Source organism: Notothenia rossii (assembly GCF_949606895.1).
Source record: "Notothenia rossii genome assembly, chromosome: 6".
NCBI classification, from domain to species: Eukaryota; Metazoa; Chordata; class Actinopteri; order Perciformes; family Nototheniidae; genus Notothenia; species Notothenia rossii.
In genome coordinates, this window is record NC_136909.1 from 20725408 (window position 1) to 20738685 (window position 13278).

General features: G+C 45.7%; 1 protein-coding gene across 1 annotated transcript in view; it reads left to right on the plus strand.

Annotated features, from left to right (window-relative positions):
• The first annotated feature begins 655 nt into the window (after positions 1 to 655).
• rasef (RAS and EF-hand domain containing) overlaps positions 656 to 13278 on the plus strand; it is a 25741-nt gene continuing 13118 nt past the window's right edge. Inside the window, exons 1-2 of the mRNA XM_079688448.1 lie at positions 656 to 1003; positions 8393 to 8722. Of these exons, the coding sequence (XP_079544574.1) occupies positions 678 to 1003; positions 8393 to 8722 (656 nt within the window). The 5' untranslated portion in view covers positions 656 to 677. The remainder of the gene's footprint in view (positions 1004 to 8392; positions 8723 to 13278) is intronic.

The window sequence follows — 13278 nt, forward strand, 5'->3', positions numbered from 1 at the left end:
AATTGACACCTTGTACCTTGTTCATGATTTTGAAGCCTAAGCAGACCCTTCCTCTTTGTAATCATTTTAAAGACTGACTACATGTGTTTCTTTAGGTTAAAGGTGCTGCATCTCTCAAAGATTACCCTCTGCCCTGACTCACATACAAACATCTGCACACAACTGGACGGACAGACACAGCACATGCAAGTAGTCAATTGATGAACTATCCACATATATAGACAAACATGCCATACAGGTAAGAAAATCCAAAAATGAAATATGGTATTTACTTATTGACCAGTATTTTGAAAAGAAAAACTATCCTGCATATCCTGGCCACAATATTATGTTCCTCTTTTTGCCTCGCCTGGAGGGTTTCCTGCACTTTGATGCCAGTCATGGTTTTAGCATTTGTAACACCGTTTTTTAGTCTTCCAAAAAAAGTGGTTACGTCAGGAGTATCCACTTGTCAAAAACAGAAAAAGATAGAGGAGGTTGGACTATATAAAAGTGGTGGAAGGATTATTTGGACTAATCAGTCCAAATAATCTTCAGTCTTTCAGCAATGGAGTTTGTTCAAATGGAGCATTATGTTGTACTTTCTTCCACCTAGCAGCTGCCTTGTATTTTGAATCCAAATATTTGACAGTTGGTACTGTTACTAATTTTCTAAACAAGGATATTGAAGACAAACTATGGCATCACCAAGGGCCATGAATGAGGAAGAACAAAAGCGCCTGAGTTCACTTTTTCATGCCTACAATGTGGATAACTCAGGGCGGTTAGACAAAACTGAGTTCACCACTATCTGTCAGGAGCTCCATGTCCCTTCACAAGAAGCAGACGGGATATTCAACCGCCTGGACGTGGACAAAGACGGCACAGTCACCTTAGAGGAGTTCATCAGTGGCTTCAAAGAACAACATCAGGAGGATGAGGATGATGACACAGAAGCAGATGACAGCAAGTCCTCAGGAGGTGAGGAAGAGTTTTCAAACAACCCGGAACAGGTGATATCCAGGTGAGATATCTGAGCCATGTCTTTGTTTAAAAAAAAAAAATGCATGTGAATAAAGAAAATGTACTGCAGTGCAAGGAATGATTGATCACAGATAATACGACATAACATGAAGATTGGGGTTTTTTCTTTGTACGTGAATTTTTGAAGCAGGAGTGCCAAATTTGTATTTCTCCTATCTATATATAATACATATATACATATATATAATATATGTATATGTCATGTTTTGCAAGATATTACATGATTACATGAACACAATTTACACTGAACAAAAATATAAACGCAATCCTTTTGTTTTTGCTCCCATTTTTCATGAGATGAACTCAAAGATCTAAAACATTTTCTACACACACAAAATAACCATTTCTCTCAAATATTGTTCACAAATCTGAAAAAATCTGTGATAGTGAGCACTTCTCCTTTGCCGAGATAATCCATCCCACCTCACAGGTGTGGCATATCAAGATGCTGATTAGACAGCATGATTATTGCACAATAAAAGGCCACTCTGAAACGTGCAGTTTTGCTTTATTGGGGGGGTCTGGGGGGGTCCGAAAACCAGTCAGTATCTGGTGTGAGGGTTAGGATTAGGGTTAGGGTTAGGGTTAGGGTTAGGGTAATGTTGTGAATCGAGTGGCCCATGGTGGTGGTGGGGTTATGGTATGGGCAGGCGTATTTTATGGACGATGAACACAGGCCACTCGAATCACAACATTACCCTAACCCTAACCCTAACCCTAACCTTAACCCTAACCCTAATCCTAACCCTCACACCAGATACTGACTGGTTTTCGGACCCCCCCAGACCCCCCCAATAAAGCAAAAATGCATGTTTCAGAGTGGCCTTTTATTGTGGCCAGCCTAAGGCACACCTGTGCAGTAATCATGCTGTCTAATCAGCATCTTGATATGCCACACCTGTAAAGTGGGATGGATTATCTCGGCAAAGGAGAAGTGCTCACTATCACAGATCTAAGGTTTGATTTTTTTCTTCAAGCTAGTAACATACCTGTTGCTAGTTTTTCTTCCCTCCACACCGACACCACGGTAGCGAGGACGTTCTCTTTTTCTCTCACACCAGAGGAGACGGAGATGAAAACAAAAGGTAATATTCTTTAAAGAATCAAATCTACGCCGTTGCTTTTTCCTTTCGGATTAACGACATGGTTGGATTTTTTTCTCAGTAGCGTACCTGTTACTAACGTGTCCACTCCACGCCGACACCCCGGCGAACAAAGATGGACCCTTCTCTCCCTCACACCAGAGGAGTCAGGGACTCAGAGGCTCGGCTATGCGGCTGCGGGTTTAAGATCTCAGGCACAGACTCACACCAGGTCTGCTCGTCCTGCCTCGGGCTGGAAAACGCCCAGGAGGCTATCAATAACCCCGGCTCGTGCGGGCATTGTGCCCGCTTCACCATTAAGAGCCTCCGCTAATGGCTAGCACGCCAAGCTAGCTTGTCGGGACAGGACCCCCTCATGTCCGCTGATTCGCCGGCCGGCATTCAAGACATGGTGGCGTCCGCCGCAGAGATTGAGCCCCGCGCTGTGTCAGGCTGGGGCTCAATAACAGCGGCAGCCGCTGAACCGGAGCCCCGCGCTGTGTCAGGCTGGGGCCCGGTGGCGGCAAGAGCCGCGAGAGCGGAGCCCCGCGCTGTGTCAAGCTGGGGCTCCCAACTGGACCTCACCATGGTTCCACCCGCGGAGGATGTCCTGGAGTTGGACTATATGGAGGAAGAAGAGGATGCCTCTTAGTTCCTCCTGTCCGACTCGGATGAGCACGAGGATGACATCTTCGTTTCATCGGCTCAGGCTGCAAAGCCGGGAGCGATGTCCGCTCTCCCGGGCGAAAGCACACCAGCTTCGCCCTGCCTAAGTATGGACTTGCAGGCCGTGTGTCAACGTGCTGCGTCCAGGCTGGACATCCCATGGCCTGAAGTGGCCAAGGAGACCTCCAGATCTTGCTACGAGGGGAAGCAATTGCAACAAGCAGCGAGGACGAAGAGGCAGCTCCTTCCAGTCTTTCCGGAGATGCTGGACAAGGTGTCGGTCTCGTGGAGAGACCGCCCTTTCAGCAACAAGGCCCCAATCCAGGGTGCCTCCTCCCTGGACTGTGACGGTATGGAGAGGCTCGGCCTGCTCCGCATGCCGCCCATGGAACCGCTGGTGGCATCCCACCTCCAATCCCGGCTGGCTTCGACACCGAGCAGGAACCCCACGCTACCGGCAAAGGCAGACCGTTTTCAGTCAGCGATGACCGAACGGGCCTATAAAGCCGCAGCTTTGTCCGCCAGGGCACTCAACGTCTCCTCGCTGCTGACCGCCTACCAGGCGGAGCTCTGCGAAGACTTGTCGAGCAAACCTGAGCCTGCCGTGTGGGACGAGATTGCAGCGATCATGGACATTTGCCTCCATGTGCAGCGCTGTGCAGTCCAAGCCACGGGCAAAGCACTGGGAATTATGGTGGTACAGGAGAGAGCCAGGTGGCTCAACCTGACGAACCTTCCAGACCGGGAAAAAGAGGATGTTCTGGACATGCCTATTGTTCCCGTGGGCATATTTGGCTCCGCTCTAGCTTCGATGCAGCTGAGATGCGAATCAAAAAAGAAGGAAGACGAGGCTCTCCAGCTCTGTCTCCCCCGAAGGGTCCAGCCGCCACCTTCAACGGTCCCGCGGCAGGCCTTCAATCAAGCTGCCTCACGTCCTGCCTGGTTCAAGATACCGAAGCAGCAGAGACCACAGCCCGTCCCGGGTCCCCAGCCCAGGCACGTGGCGAGGGTGAGCTGGCTAAGAAGATCTCCGGTTCAGGCAGCTGCCGCTCAGGCACAGCCGACCCAGGTTTTCAGCCACCAGGCGAGGAAAAAGAAGCGGGCGGCCTGACAGCCTCCTCTCCTCTCCTCGACGAGAGAGCTGGAAGTTCCCTGTTACCCAGCTCCAGAACACGTTCCAGTGTTAGATGCTCATGTGTTTTCAGGGTGCCATCATGCCCTCATCTTCCCGCCGCCTCGAGTGATGCCAGAACGTCATCCTCAAGTTCACGCCATAAGGGAAATGGACTTAACATCAAAGACAGCAAGTTCCGCTGCCTGTTTAAGTCACACAAACACATGTCATCATTATTGTTTCCTAATAAATCATTTTCCACTGTCGTTTCCAGGCTTGAAGCCAAGGGCGCAGTCAATAAAAATGAAAAGAAAAACAATAAACAGTCTGTCGTCTACCCCTCCTTTGAGAGCGGCTACGGCCTCTCTCAAAAGAGGAAAAGAGAAAAGTGGAAGAGTGCTCACAGATTCTGCTTGGGTTTTCAAGACAGTAACACGGGGCTACAGGCTCCAATTCGCTGTCACCCACCCTCGCTTCTCGGGCATTCTGTATTCACAAACCCGGGGAGAGTCGGCCCATATTCTAGAGCAAGAGATTTTCTCGCTACTGGAAAAGAAGGCTATATCTATAATACCCGCCAAACAGAGTCAGAGCGACTTTTATTCCAAGTATTTCCTCGTTCCCAAATGGGGAGGGAACGGAATTCGGCCTATACTAGATTTGAGAGCTCTGAACAAATATCTCAAAAGATACAAATTCAGAATGCTCACTCACAAATCTCTGTTGCGTCTCGTGCGCCAGAACGAATGGTTCACATCAGTCGACCTGAAAGATGCGTATTTCCACATCCCAGTATATTATCCACACAAGAAATATCTGAGGTTCGCCTTTCAGGGTGTCTGTTACGAGTACAGAGTCCTTCCCATCGGTTTGTCTCTCAGCCCGCGAGTGTTTGTACGGTGTACGGAAGCCGCGATAGCCCCGTTAAGAAAACAGGGTATTCGCTTGGCAACTTATCTGGACGACTGGCTGCTTCTCGCACAGTCGGAGCAAGAGGCTCGATCTGGGTTTCGTAATAAACACAGAAAAGAGCATGTTGTCCCCAGCCCAGACTGCACTCTTCCTGGGCCTACACCTGAATTCGGTACCCTTTACAGCCCGCCTGTCAGAAGAAAGAGTGAAAGCCTTCAGAGCTTGCCTCGCTCATTTTCGGCTACGCAAATATGTTCTCTTCAGATCATGTCTGCGGTTACTGGGGCTCATGGCGTCAGCCATCCTCGTGGTACGACTGGGACGCTTACACATGAGGGAGTTTCAGCGCTGGGTAGCTGCCTTCAGACTGGACCCTGCGCGTCATGGCGCGCGGAGAGTGATGGTCACTATGAAATGCGTAATGGTACTGCGCCACTGGCTACACCCGACTTTTCTAGTACGGGGCGTGCCTATGGGTGCTGTCCTATCGCGGAAGGTGGTCACCACAGACGCATGTCTGACGGGCTGGGGGGTATATACGAAGGTCGACCTGTGAGGGGTCTCTGGAGCAGAGACCTCCAACGGTCACACATAAATTATCTGGAGCTTTTAGCGGTGTTCCTCACCCTAAAACGCTTTCTGCCTTTTCTCAGAGGACATCATGTCCTCGTGAGGACAGACAACATGACCACAATATCGTATATAAACCGCCAAGGGGGTTTGCGTTCTCTCCAGTTACACATGCTGACACGCAAACTGATCTTATGGAGCTGCGGATGTCTCCTCTCTCTGAGAGCGACGCACGTACCAGGAGTGATGAACCTCGGGGCAGATCTGCTGTCCAGAGGTGCACCACTATATGCAGACTGGACTCTACATCCAATGGTTGTGAGTCAGCTGTGGGTGCGTTACGGCCGAGCCGCGGGAGATCTGTTCGCATCAAAAGAAAATGCTCAATGTCAGATGTTCTTTTCAATGCGCGATTTAAACGCACCGTTAGGCGTGGACGCGCTCGCGCATGTTTGGCCTCCGGTCCTTCTGTACGCGTTCCCACCCCTGGCTCTGATACCCCCAACTCTGGCCAGAGTGAGAGAACAACGCCACACACTGATCCTGATAGCTCCGCACTGGCCTGCAATGTACTGGCTGGCGGAGATATATCAGCTGCTGTGCGGGCAGCCGTGGCAGCTCCCACTACGCAGGGACATACTGTCTCAGGCGGGGGGGACGATCTTTCACCCACACCCAGAGCGCTTGGCACTATGGGCCTGGCCCGTGAGTGGTACAATCTGAATACAGTGGGGCTCCCTCAGAAGGTGATAAACACTATTCAGAGTGCTAGAGCTTCCTCCACCAGGTCTCTCTATGACTGTAAGTGGAGGGTGTTTGAGGAGTGGTGCCTTCAAAAAGGACACATCTCTTTTCAATGTCCTGTCGGGGTTATTTTATCATTTCTACAGGACCTAATTGATCAACACAGAGCTTTCTCTGCGATCAAAGTGTACCTGGCTGCTATTGCTGCATGCCATGTGGGCTTTGAGGGAAAGACGGCTAGCCAACATCCTTTGGTCTGCCGTTTTATGAAAGGGACTCGCAGGCTCCTCCCTGTTTCCAAGTCACTGGTGCCCTTACGGGACTTGGCAGTGGTTTTAGATGGGCTCACTCGAGCTCCATTTGAACCCCTAGAAGAAGCTGACATGAAACACCTGTCACTGAAGACAGTGCTGTTACTGGCTCTGGCATCTGCCAAGCGAGTCAGTGACATTCATGCGCTCTCTGTACATCCTTCATGCACTCAGTTTGCCCCGGGGCAAACGAGAGTGTTGCTGAAGCCAAACCCTGCCTTTATACCTAAGGTGGTTGGCTCATGTACCCCCATTGACATTGTGGCATTTCCTCCGCCGCTGTGTTCCTCTGAGGAACAGCGGCCGAATTTGCTGTGTCCAGTTCGTGCTTTACGCACCTACTGTATATGGACAGGTCAAAAGAGTTTCGTTGCAATGACCAACTCTTTATATCCTGGGCTAACCCTTAGAAGGGCAAGCCCGTTACCAGGCAACGGCTCTCCCACTGGATTGTGGAAGCGATTGCTCTGGCTTATACGAGTCAGGGTTTGCAGGCACCAACGGGCCTGCGTGCTCATTTTACTCGTGGACTGGCTACATCCTGGGCTTTGTTCAAGGGTGTTTCCGTCCAAGACATTTGTGCAGCAGCGAGCTGGTCCTCACCGCTCACTTTTGTCCGCTTTTACAGGCTAGATGTCTCTGCTCCAAGTGTGGCCCGCGCAGTGCTGGGCCCGTGTTGAGACAGGGTTCTACCTGTTAAGTTCTGGTTGTTTTGTTGATTTTCGAGATAAGCATGTCTAGCAATACGGGAGTTTCAATATCCCATAGTGAGACATCGAACGGAGTGTTATGAATGAGAACTATAGGTTACTTACGTAACCCCAGTTCTCAGAGTAACATGAAGTGAGATGTCTCACCAGACGGCCCTTCTTGCTAAGGCGAAGCGAGAAGAGGTGCTTATTTTTGAATGACGCTGCGTCGTAGCGCAAGCTACTTATAGGGTGGGTGGATTCCCTGACGTAGACGTCAAGATCACCAGCCAATCAGGATTGGCGTAATGACATTGATGCTTCTGTTTGCATACGCGTTGAGGCGCATCCCATAGTGAGACATCTCACTTCATGTTACTCTGAGAACTGGGGTTACGTAAGTAACCTATAGATTTTTTCAGATTTGTGAACAATATTTGACAGAAATGGTTATTTTGTGTATATAGAAAATGTTTTAGATCTTTGAGTTCATCTCATGAAAAATGGGAGCAAAAACAAAAGTGTTGCGTTTATATTTTTGTTCAGTGTAATTAACTGATCACATATAAACTTGCCACTAGAGAGAGCTGTAGTGTGACTTTTAAAGTCATTTAATTACATTTAAATGTTGATATATTTATTGGACATGCAATTTGCTAGATTGTGTGTGTCAACGTGTAGTCTAAAGTAGAAATGTACTTGAGATGGTACAGGTTGAATAATCTCTGATACCATAATTTCTAAAGTGTATTCAACATCACAGACTATTAGCCTTTCTCCACAATGAAAGCACTTTCACTTGGCCAGAAGCCCAGACTTCCTCTATTGTTGAGGTGAGAGAGAGAGGGAAAGAGAGAACACGCACGCACGCACGCACACACACACACAAACACACACACACACACACACACACACACACACACACACGCACACACACACACACACACTAAACAGTCACTAATGGTTGGCGTGTTACCTGAGTCACACACAGCAGCTTTCTGTCTGTCGAGCTGGTGAATGGCTGCCTGCAACAACCCGGGGAATTATGTTTTGAAGACAACACAGGAGCCCACATTTGATTAATTAAGCGGTTAAATTAGTTTAAAATGGATTACCTCGATTATACTTGTTGTTAATGCATAACAGCTGTCGAAATGTTTGGATAGGTCTGGAAGTCGGGAATTACTTTTTGCAGGTGTCCCGAGAATAAAACGTTGGCAGACCGTTACTGAAGGCTTTCTCGGGTCTCATAAATTCACTGAAACGCCTTCTGTTCTCCAGCCGGCCACATCCCTCCGCCGGGGGCATGAGCGCGGAGGAGCAGTCCCGGCTGCGGTCCCTCTTCCACGCCTACGACTTAGATAACTCCGGGCAGATCAAGAGAGGCGAGTTCCTCAACATCTGTGCGGAGCTGCATGTGTCCCAGGCGGAGTCTGACCAGATATTTAACAGATTGGACGTGGACAACGACGGAGCCGTCACCCTGCCGGAGTTTATCAGCGGCTTCCACGACCGCTACGGAGAGAACATGGAGTCCGACGGAGGAGACGGGTGCGCCGCCTGGGAGAACTTCGAGAGGAGGCTGGGCGAGCAGGCCAAGTTCATCCCCAGGTGAGAGCACCTGTCCAGCGGGCAGGGAGGTACTGCACAGACGAGCGTTTTTTTTTTAAATATAGAAACAAAGAACTGCTAACAGAGCACTATACTAATAAAGGACTGGCTTATCTATAGCCAGTTGAGTAGCACTTGAAATGTTTGGTTCTATGAAACCTGATGTACTTATATGATTCTGTTTTCTTCAAGGTTGTATTTTCCTGGTCGACTGTACTTATTGTAAGTCGCTTTGGATAAAAGCGTCAGCTAAATGCAATGTAATGTAATGTAATGGACATTATTTGGATGATATGAATGCGTTCAACAGTGTTGGTAAAGATGACATAATGACTTCGACAGGAAAATTCACAAATGCTCAACATTCAAATCAGATAAATGTGCCTTTTTCAAACTGCTACAACACTAGAAAACCGGCCACGGTAACATAGCCATGTTGTTTGAATAGCTTGCTCATGAAAAAAAGAGTGAGTGACTGCGTTTGAGTTTGTCTGGAGAGTGTCTGTTTTCCCAAAGACATCTCATTATAACCCAAAGATAAATAAACAAGTGCTCATGTTGAGCCATATTACAGTGAGCTGTCACACAGCTTAACAAACAAGTAGATGTGTTGAGAGTCACACCTGCAGGTGCAGGATCTTCTGTTTTATATGAATTGCAAACTAAACATATCAGTTTTCCAAAACAAAACAAAGACATTTACCTGGATGTTCTTGCAACTGGGATGCACATTTGTTTGTTTGGAGAGTCACACATTAAAACAGCCCTGATAAACTTTGTTCTGCTCTTTAAAATAATAAATAAACACAAAACTAGGGCTCATAATTCCATTTAATACCACAACAAATAATAATTAAATAAATTATAGAGGAATTCTCAACCTTGACATACTTTATTACTATTTTCAAAACATCCAGACTCCACAATTGTCTCCCTCTTTGCTAAATGTATTATTATTAAGCCTTTGTGTCAGTAGCTTCACTACAGCAGGCAATTCACAGTGAGACAGTTAACGTTAAACCTCTCTATACATTTGGCAACACAATGCATCACATACTGTATTTCTTTGCATATCTTTATCGACTCTATGCTTCATTGATGTATTGAAGTATAGTTGTTAGAATAATTGTCGTTCTCTACCTATTACTGTTTATTACCTTCTTTGTGTTTCAATATCCAACAATTTCCTTTTTTATTATGGTTTTAGTGAAACTAATTGGGAAATATAATTAGTTTTTTAAACTGAGACATTATTTGTAACCTCATGGTTTAATGCACCATTGTACAATTTAAACCCAATATAGCTTACTTCTATTTTCAAACATGCCATTTCCTACAAAGCCTTTGTGTGCTGCAGATAGCATAATGAATATTTGTCACATACTAGGTCTGCAAGGATCTTGCCCCACCAGGTCTTTAGGTTTCTAGATTATTTCAAATTATTCCAGCCACAGTACTTTGAGTTTTGTGTTCCTCAGTGTATTAACTTTGCACTTTCTCTGTTCAGTTCTTTCACCCATGAGGCCTTCTGATTCTTTTATGAAAGGATAGTTTTTCTCTTAAGATTCAGTTGTGATACAGTTTGGTGTTACCCCTTCCCGTGGTTGATTAAGTGTTTGATTAAGTGCAAATGGTTTCGATGGTTTCAATGTTTTTTTTATTATGATTGAAAATTGTTTATATCACAACCCCCACTTACTGAAAGCAATTACAATTAGCAACATGAATTACCTTCATTACTTGTTCTTTGAAAAAATAATTCCCAAATGAAATGTAAGTTTTGTAAATGTAAGCTCTTCTACTCTAACAAAGTGCCTGCATGGTTGACTTAATGGCCTCTTTTGTTGCGTGCGTGCGTGCGTGTTCATGTGGCCCTGGGCCTGCTGGACTGGTCCTCGTGCTGCAGTGCTGCTGTGACAGGGGTACATTGATTTTCACGGTGATGTTGTCGGCTAAATCGCTAACCGTTAGCAGTCAGCTGAGGGATGACACATTGGTAAACATCTCACTTCAGACAAATGTCTACTTTTTCAGTGAGTGAAAACTTTTTTTGTAAGTGAGATGTAATCATCAAGAAAATAAAAAATCAACTACATTTCACAACTTTATTGCTGACTGAGGCTGATATATTGAGTGCATTTTGCTTAACACAATTGAATCAATCGTCTGATTGAGACTAATATTAGGCTCTGCACAAGATGTCCTTCATCCCTTACCAAGGCCGGATTAGTACCTCCAGGGGCCCCTGGGCACTGAGCGCTCATGGGTCCCCCCCAACCCACGTACCAAGAAGTAACACCACGCCTACCCAATTCTACCAACATGACCAATATTTAGAATTTTCAGTCAATCTAGCATGTCAAATCGCACACCTATTTGTCAAAAGCAGGGACACAGCCATATAGTTTAACCAAAGTAGGTCTAGCCTTTTACCCTTTCAGTCAAAAATCACAAGACAAAGATACAATGGATAAGATCCCAAGACAGTGTATGGCTCAGGAATACCTAGGTAATATCACTCAAAACCTCAGAGTAGCACCCCCACTCCTGAACAACAACAAAAAGCCCGCGTTTTATCCTGTTTGTACACAATGATGTAGAAACTTAACAAGCAGCAGTGGTCCACTGAAGAGACTGGGAATCGGGTCTTCCGAAGAGGTACAGAGGAAGCTGGAGCACAATCGTCCATTGTTGTTGTTGTCGGTGTGAGCTGTGAGAGGTTTCCGCGCGGTTTGGCTTTTTGAAGCAGGCACGCAAACGGTTACGTCATGACGCAAACGATGACTCAGCACCAGTCGGACTCTGGGCTGTGTGAAAAGAGCCGGAGCTAAACCAAAGAACCGGTTGAAAAGCTCTAGCACGGAGCTTGAACTGGAGTTGCGTTGGTGTGAATGAGGTATTATTGCAGTGTAATTCTCACAAAGAGCTCTTGTGGAGTCTCCTCTGCAGCTCCATCTTGTACAGGAGAGAGATTTTAGCGTCAGTGTGACGTTTTCAGTGAACACTTTATTCCAGCGGTGGGTAAGCAGAGCAAAAAGCATAAAGTGCTTGAAGTATATCAAAAAACTGGCTTGCTTCACGACAACTATTTTCAACACAGTTGACACCAACCCAATTCAAGGAGTGTGCTGCGCGCGGAATGTAATGTATGAGTGGGTTGCTTTTCTTGAGATGAGCTATGAACCCATTATATTTTCTTGACATGTTGGATGCATTGTCATAAGCCTGGCAACGGTAGTTTGGGAGATCCAGCCCCATATCAATGACCATCTTCATCACACAAGATGAAAAAAAAAAAAACGTTTTTTTTTTTTTTTTTTTTTCTCTTGTCACTGAGGGCCCTCTTTACTCAAGGGCCCCCTGGGCACTTGCCCAGGTTGCCCATATGGTTAATCCGACCTTATCCCTTACTCATTTAGTTAAATTTGTAAATGCTTCAGATGTATTGCTTTTTTACAACATATTGTGGTGAAAAAGCATCTCATCATGAAGACGTTTCGAAAAAATTACATTTCCATTTGCCTTGGACTTTGAGTGTCTTAAATATTATTTTTATGTCTCTCTGTATTTTGGCCTTTTGATAATAGATAGGCCCCCTTAGTGACCAAGTGTGTGAGCCTCCAGGTAAAGTTACTCTGGTGCAAGAGAAAAACACTTTACTGCAGAGCACAAACAAGGTCTGGACACTGCTGGGCTCCAAACGTTTCTCTCTTTAACATTTACCTGAGAAAGTATTAGAGATCTAAAGGTTGCCTTAAAAAAGTTAAAAAATATGAATCTCTTTTTGTAGCCTCCCCATGTGTCGGATAGATCGGCAACACCAAAGCAATGAGGAACAATTGATCATATTCTTGTTGAATTCAGGGGAGATTGAATAAACTATTGAGTGAAGTAACTACAGATAACTAACAATAAAAACAAGGCAAGGTTGCAAAGGGAGAAAAACAGAATAAATGACCATGTTTATTTGCTATATTTGCAAAATCTGACTTATTTCTGTGCCGTTTCTTTAAGTTCTTGTGACTCTAACCCTCTGGCTACTTACACAAACAAAACATCTATATTTTCAAGAAAGATGTCAAGATTTTCTCGGAAATAGAGCTGTTTTCAACAACATCAATAGCAATCCTGAACACATAAAATAAAGTATAACCTCAACAAAAGATTACAAAGACTTTCCCCCTCTGTGCTGGTATATGTGTGTTTCTCTTGTGTTCAGTTTATAATGTTGCAACACATTGTGTTTAAGTGCGGGGTATTGACAGACAGACAGCAGTGTCTATTTGCTTTAGTCTTTAAGTCCGCCCTGTCAGGAGGCTAACAAACACACTGTAGATTTATGCTACTTTACTCACGTTGACCATTGAGTTATGACGCAAGACGTCTTACTTCTGTATCCATATGATGACTTCTGGATTACATTGTGTGATTAGGCTTTACAATGACACAATCTACTCGTATTACTCTCAAAAGAAAAACAAATACCCGCATTTCCCAGAATGTCAAAATATTTGATATATCATTATTATGAGACAAACTCACAGCAGCCATCTTAA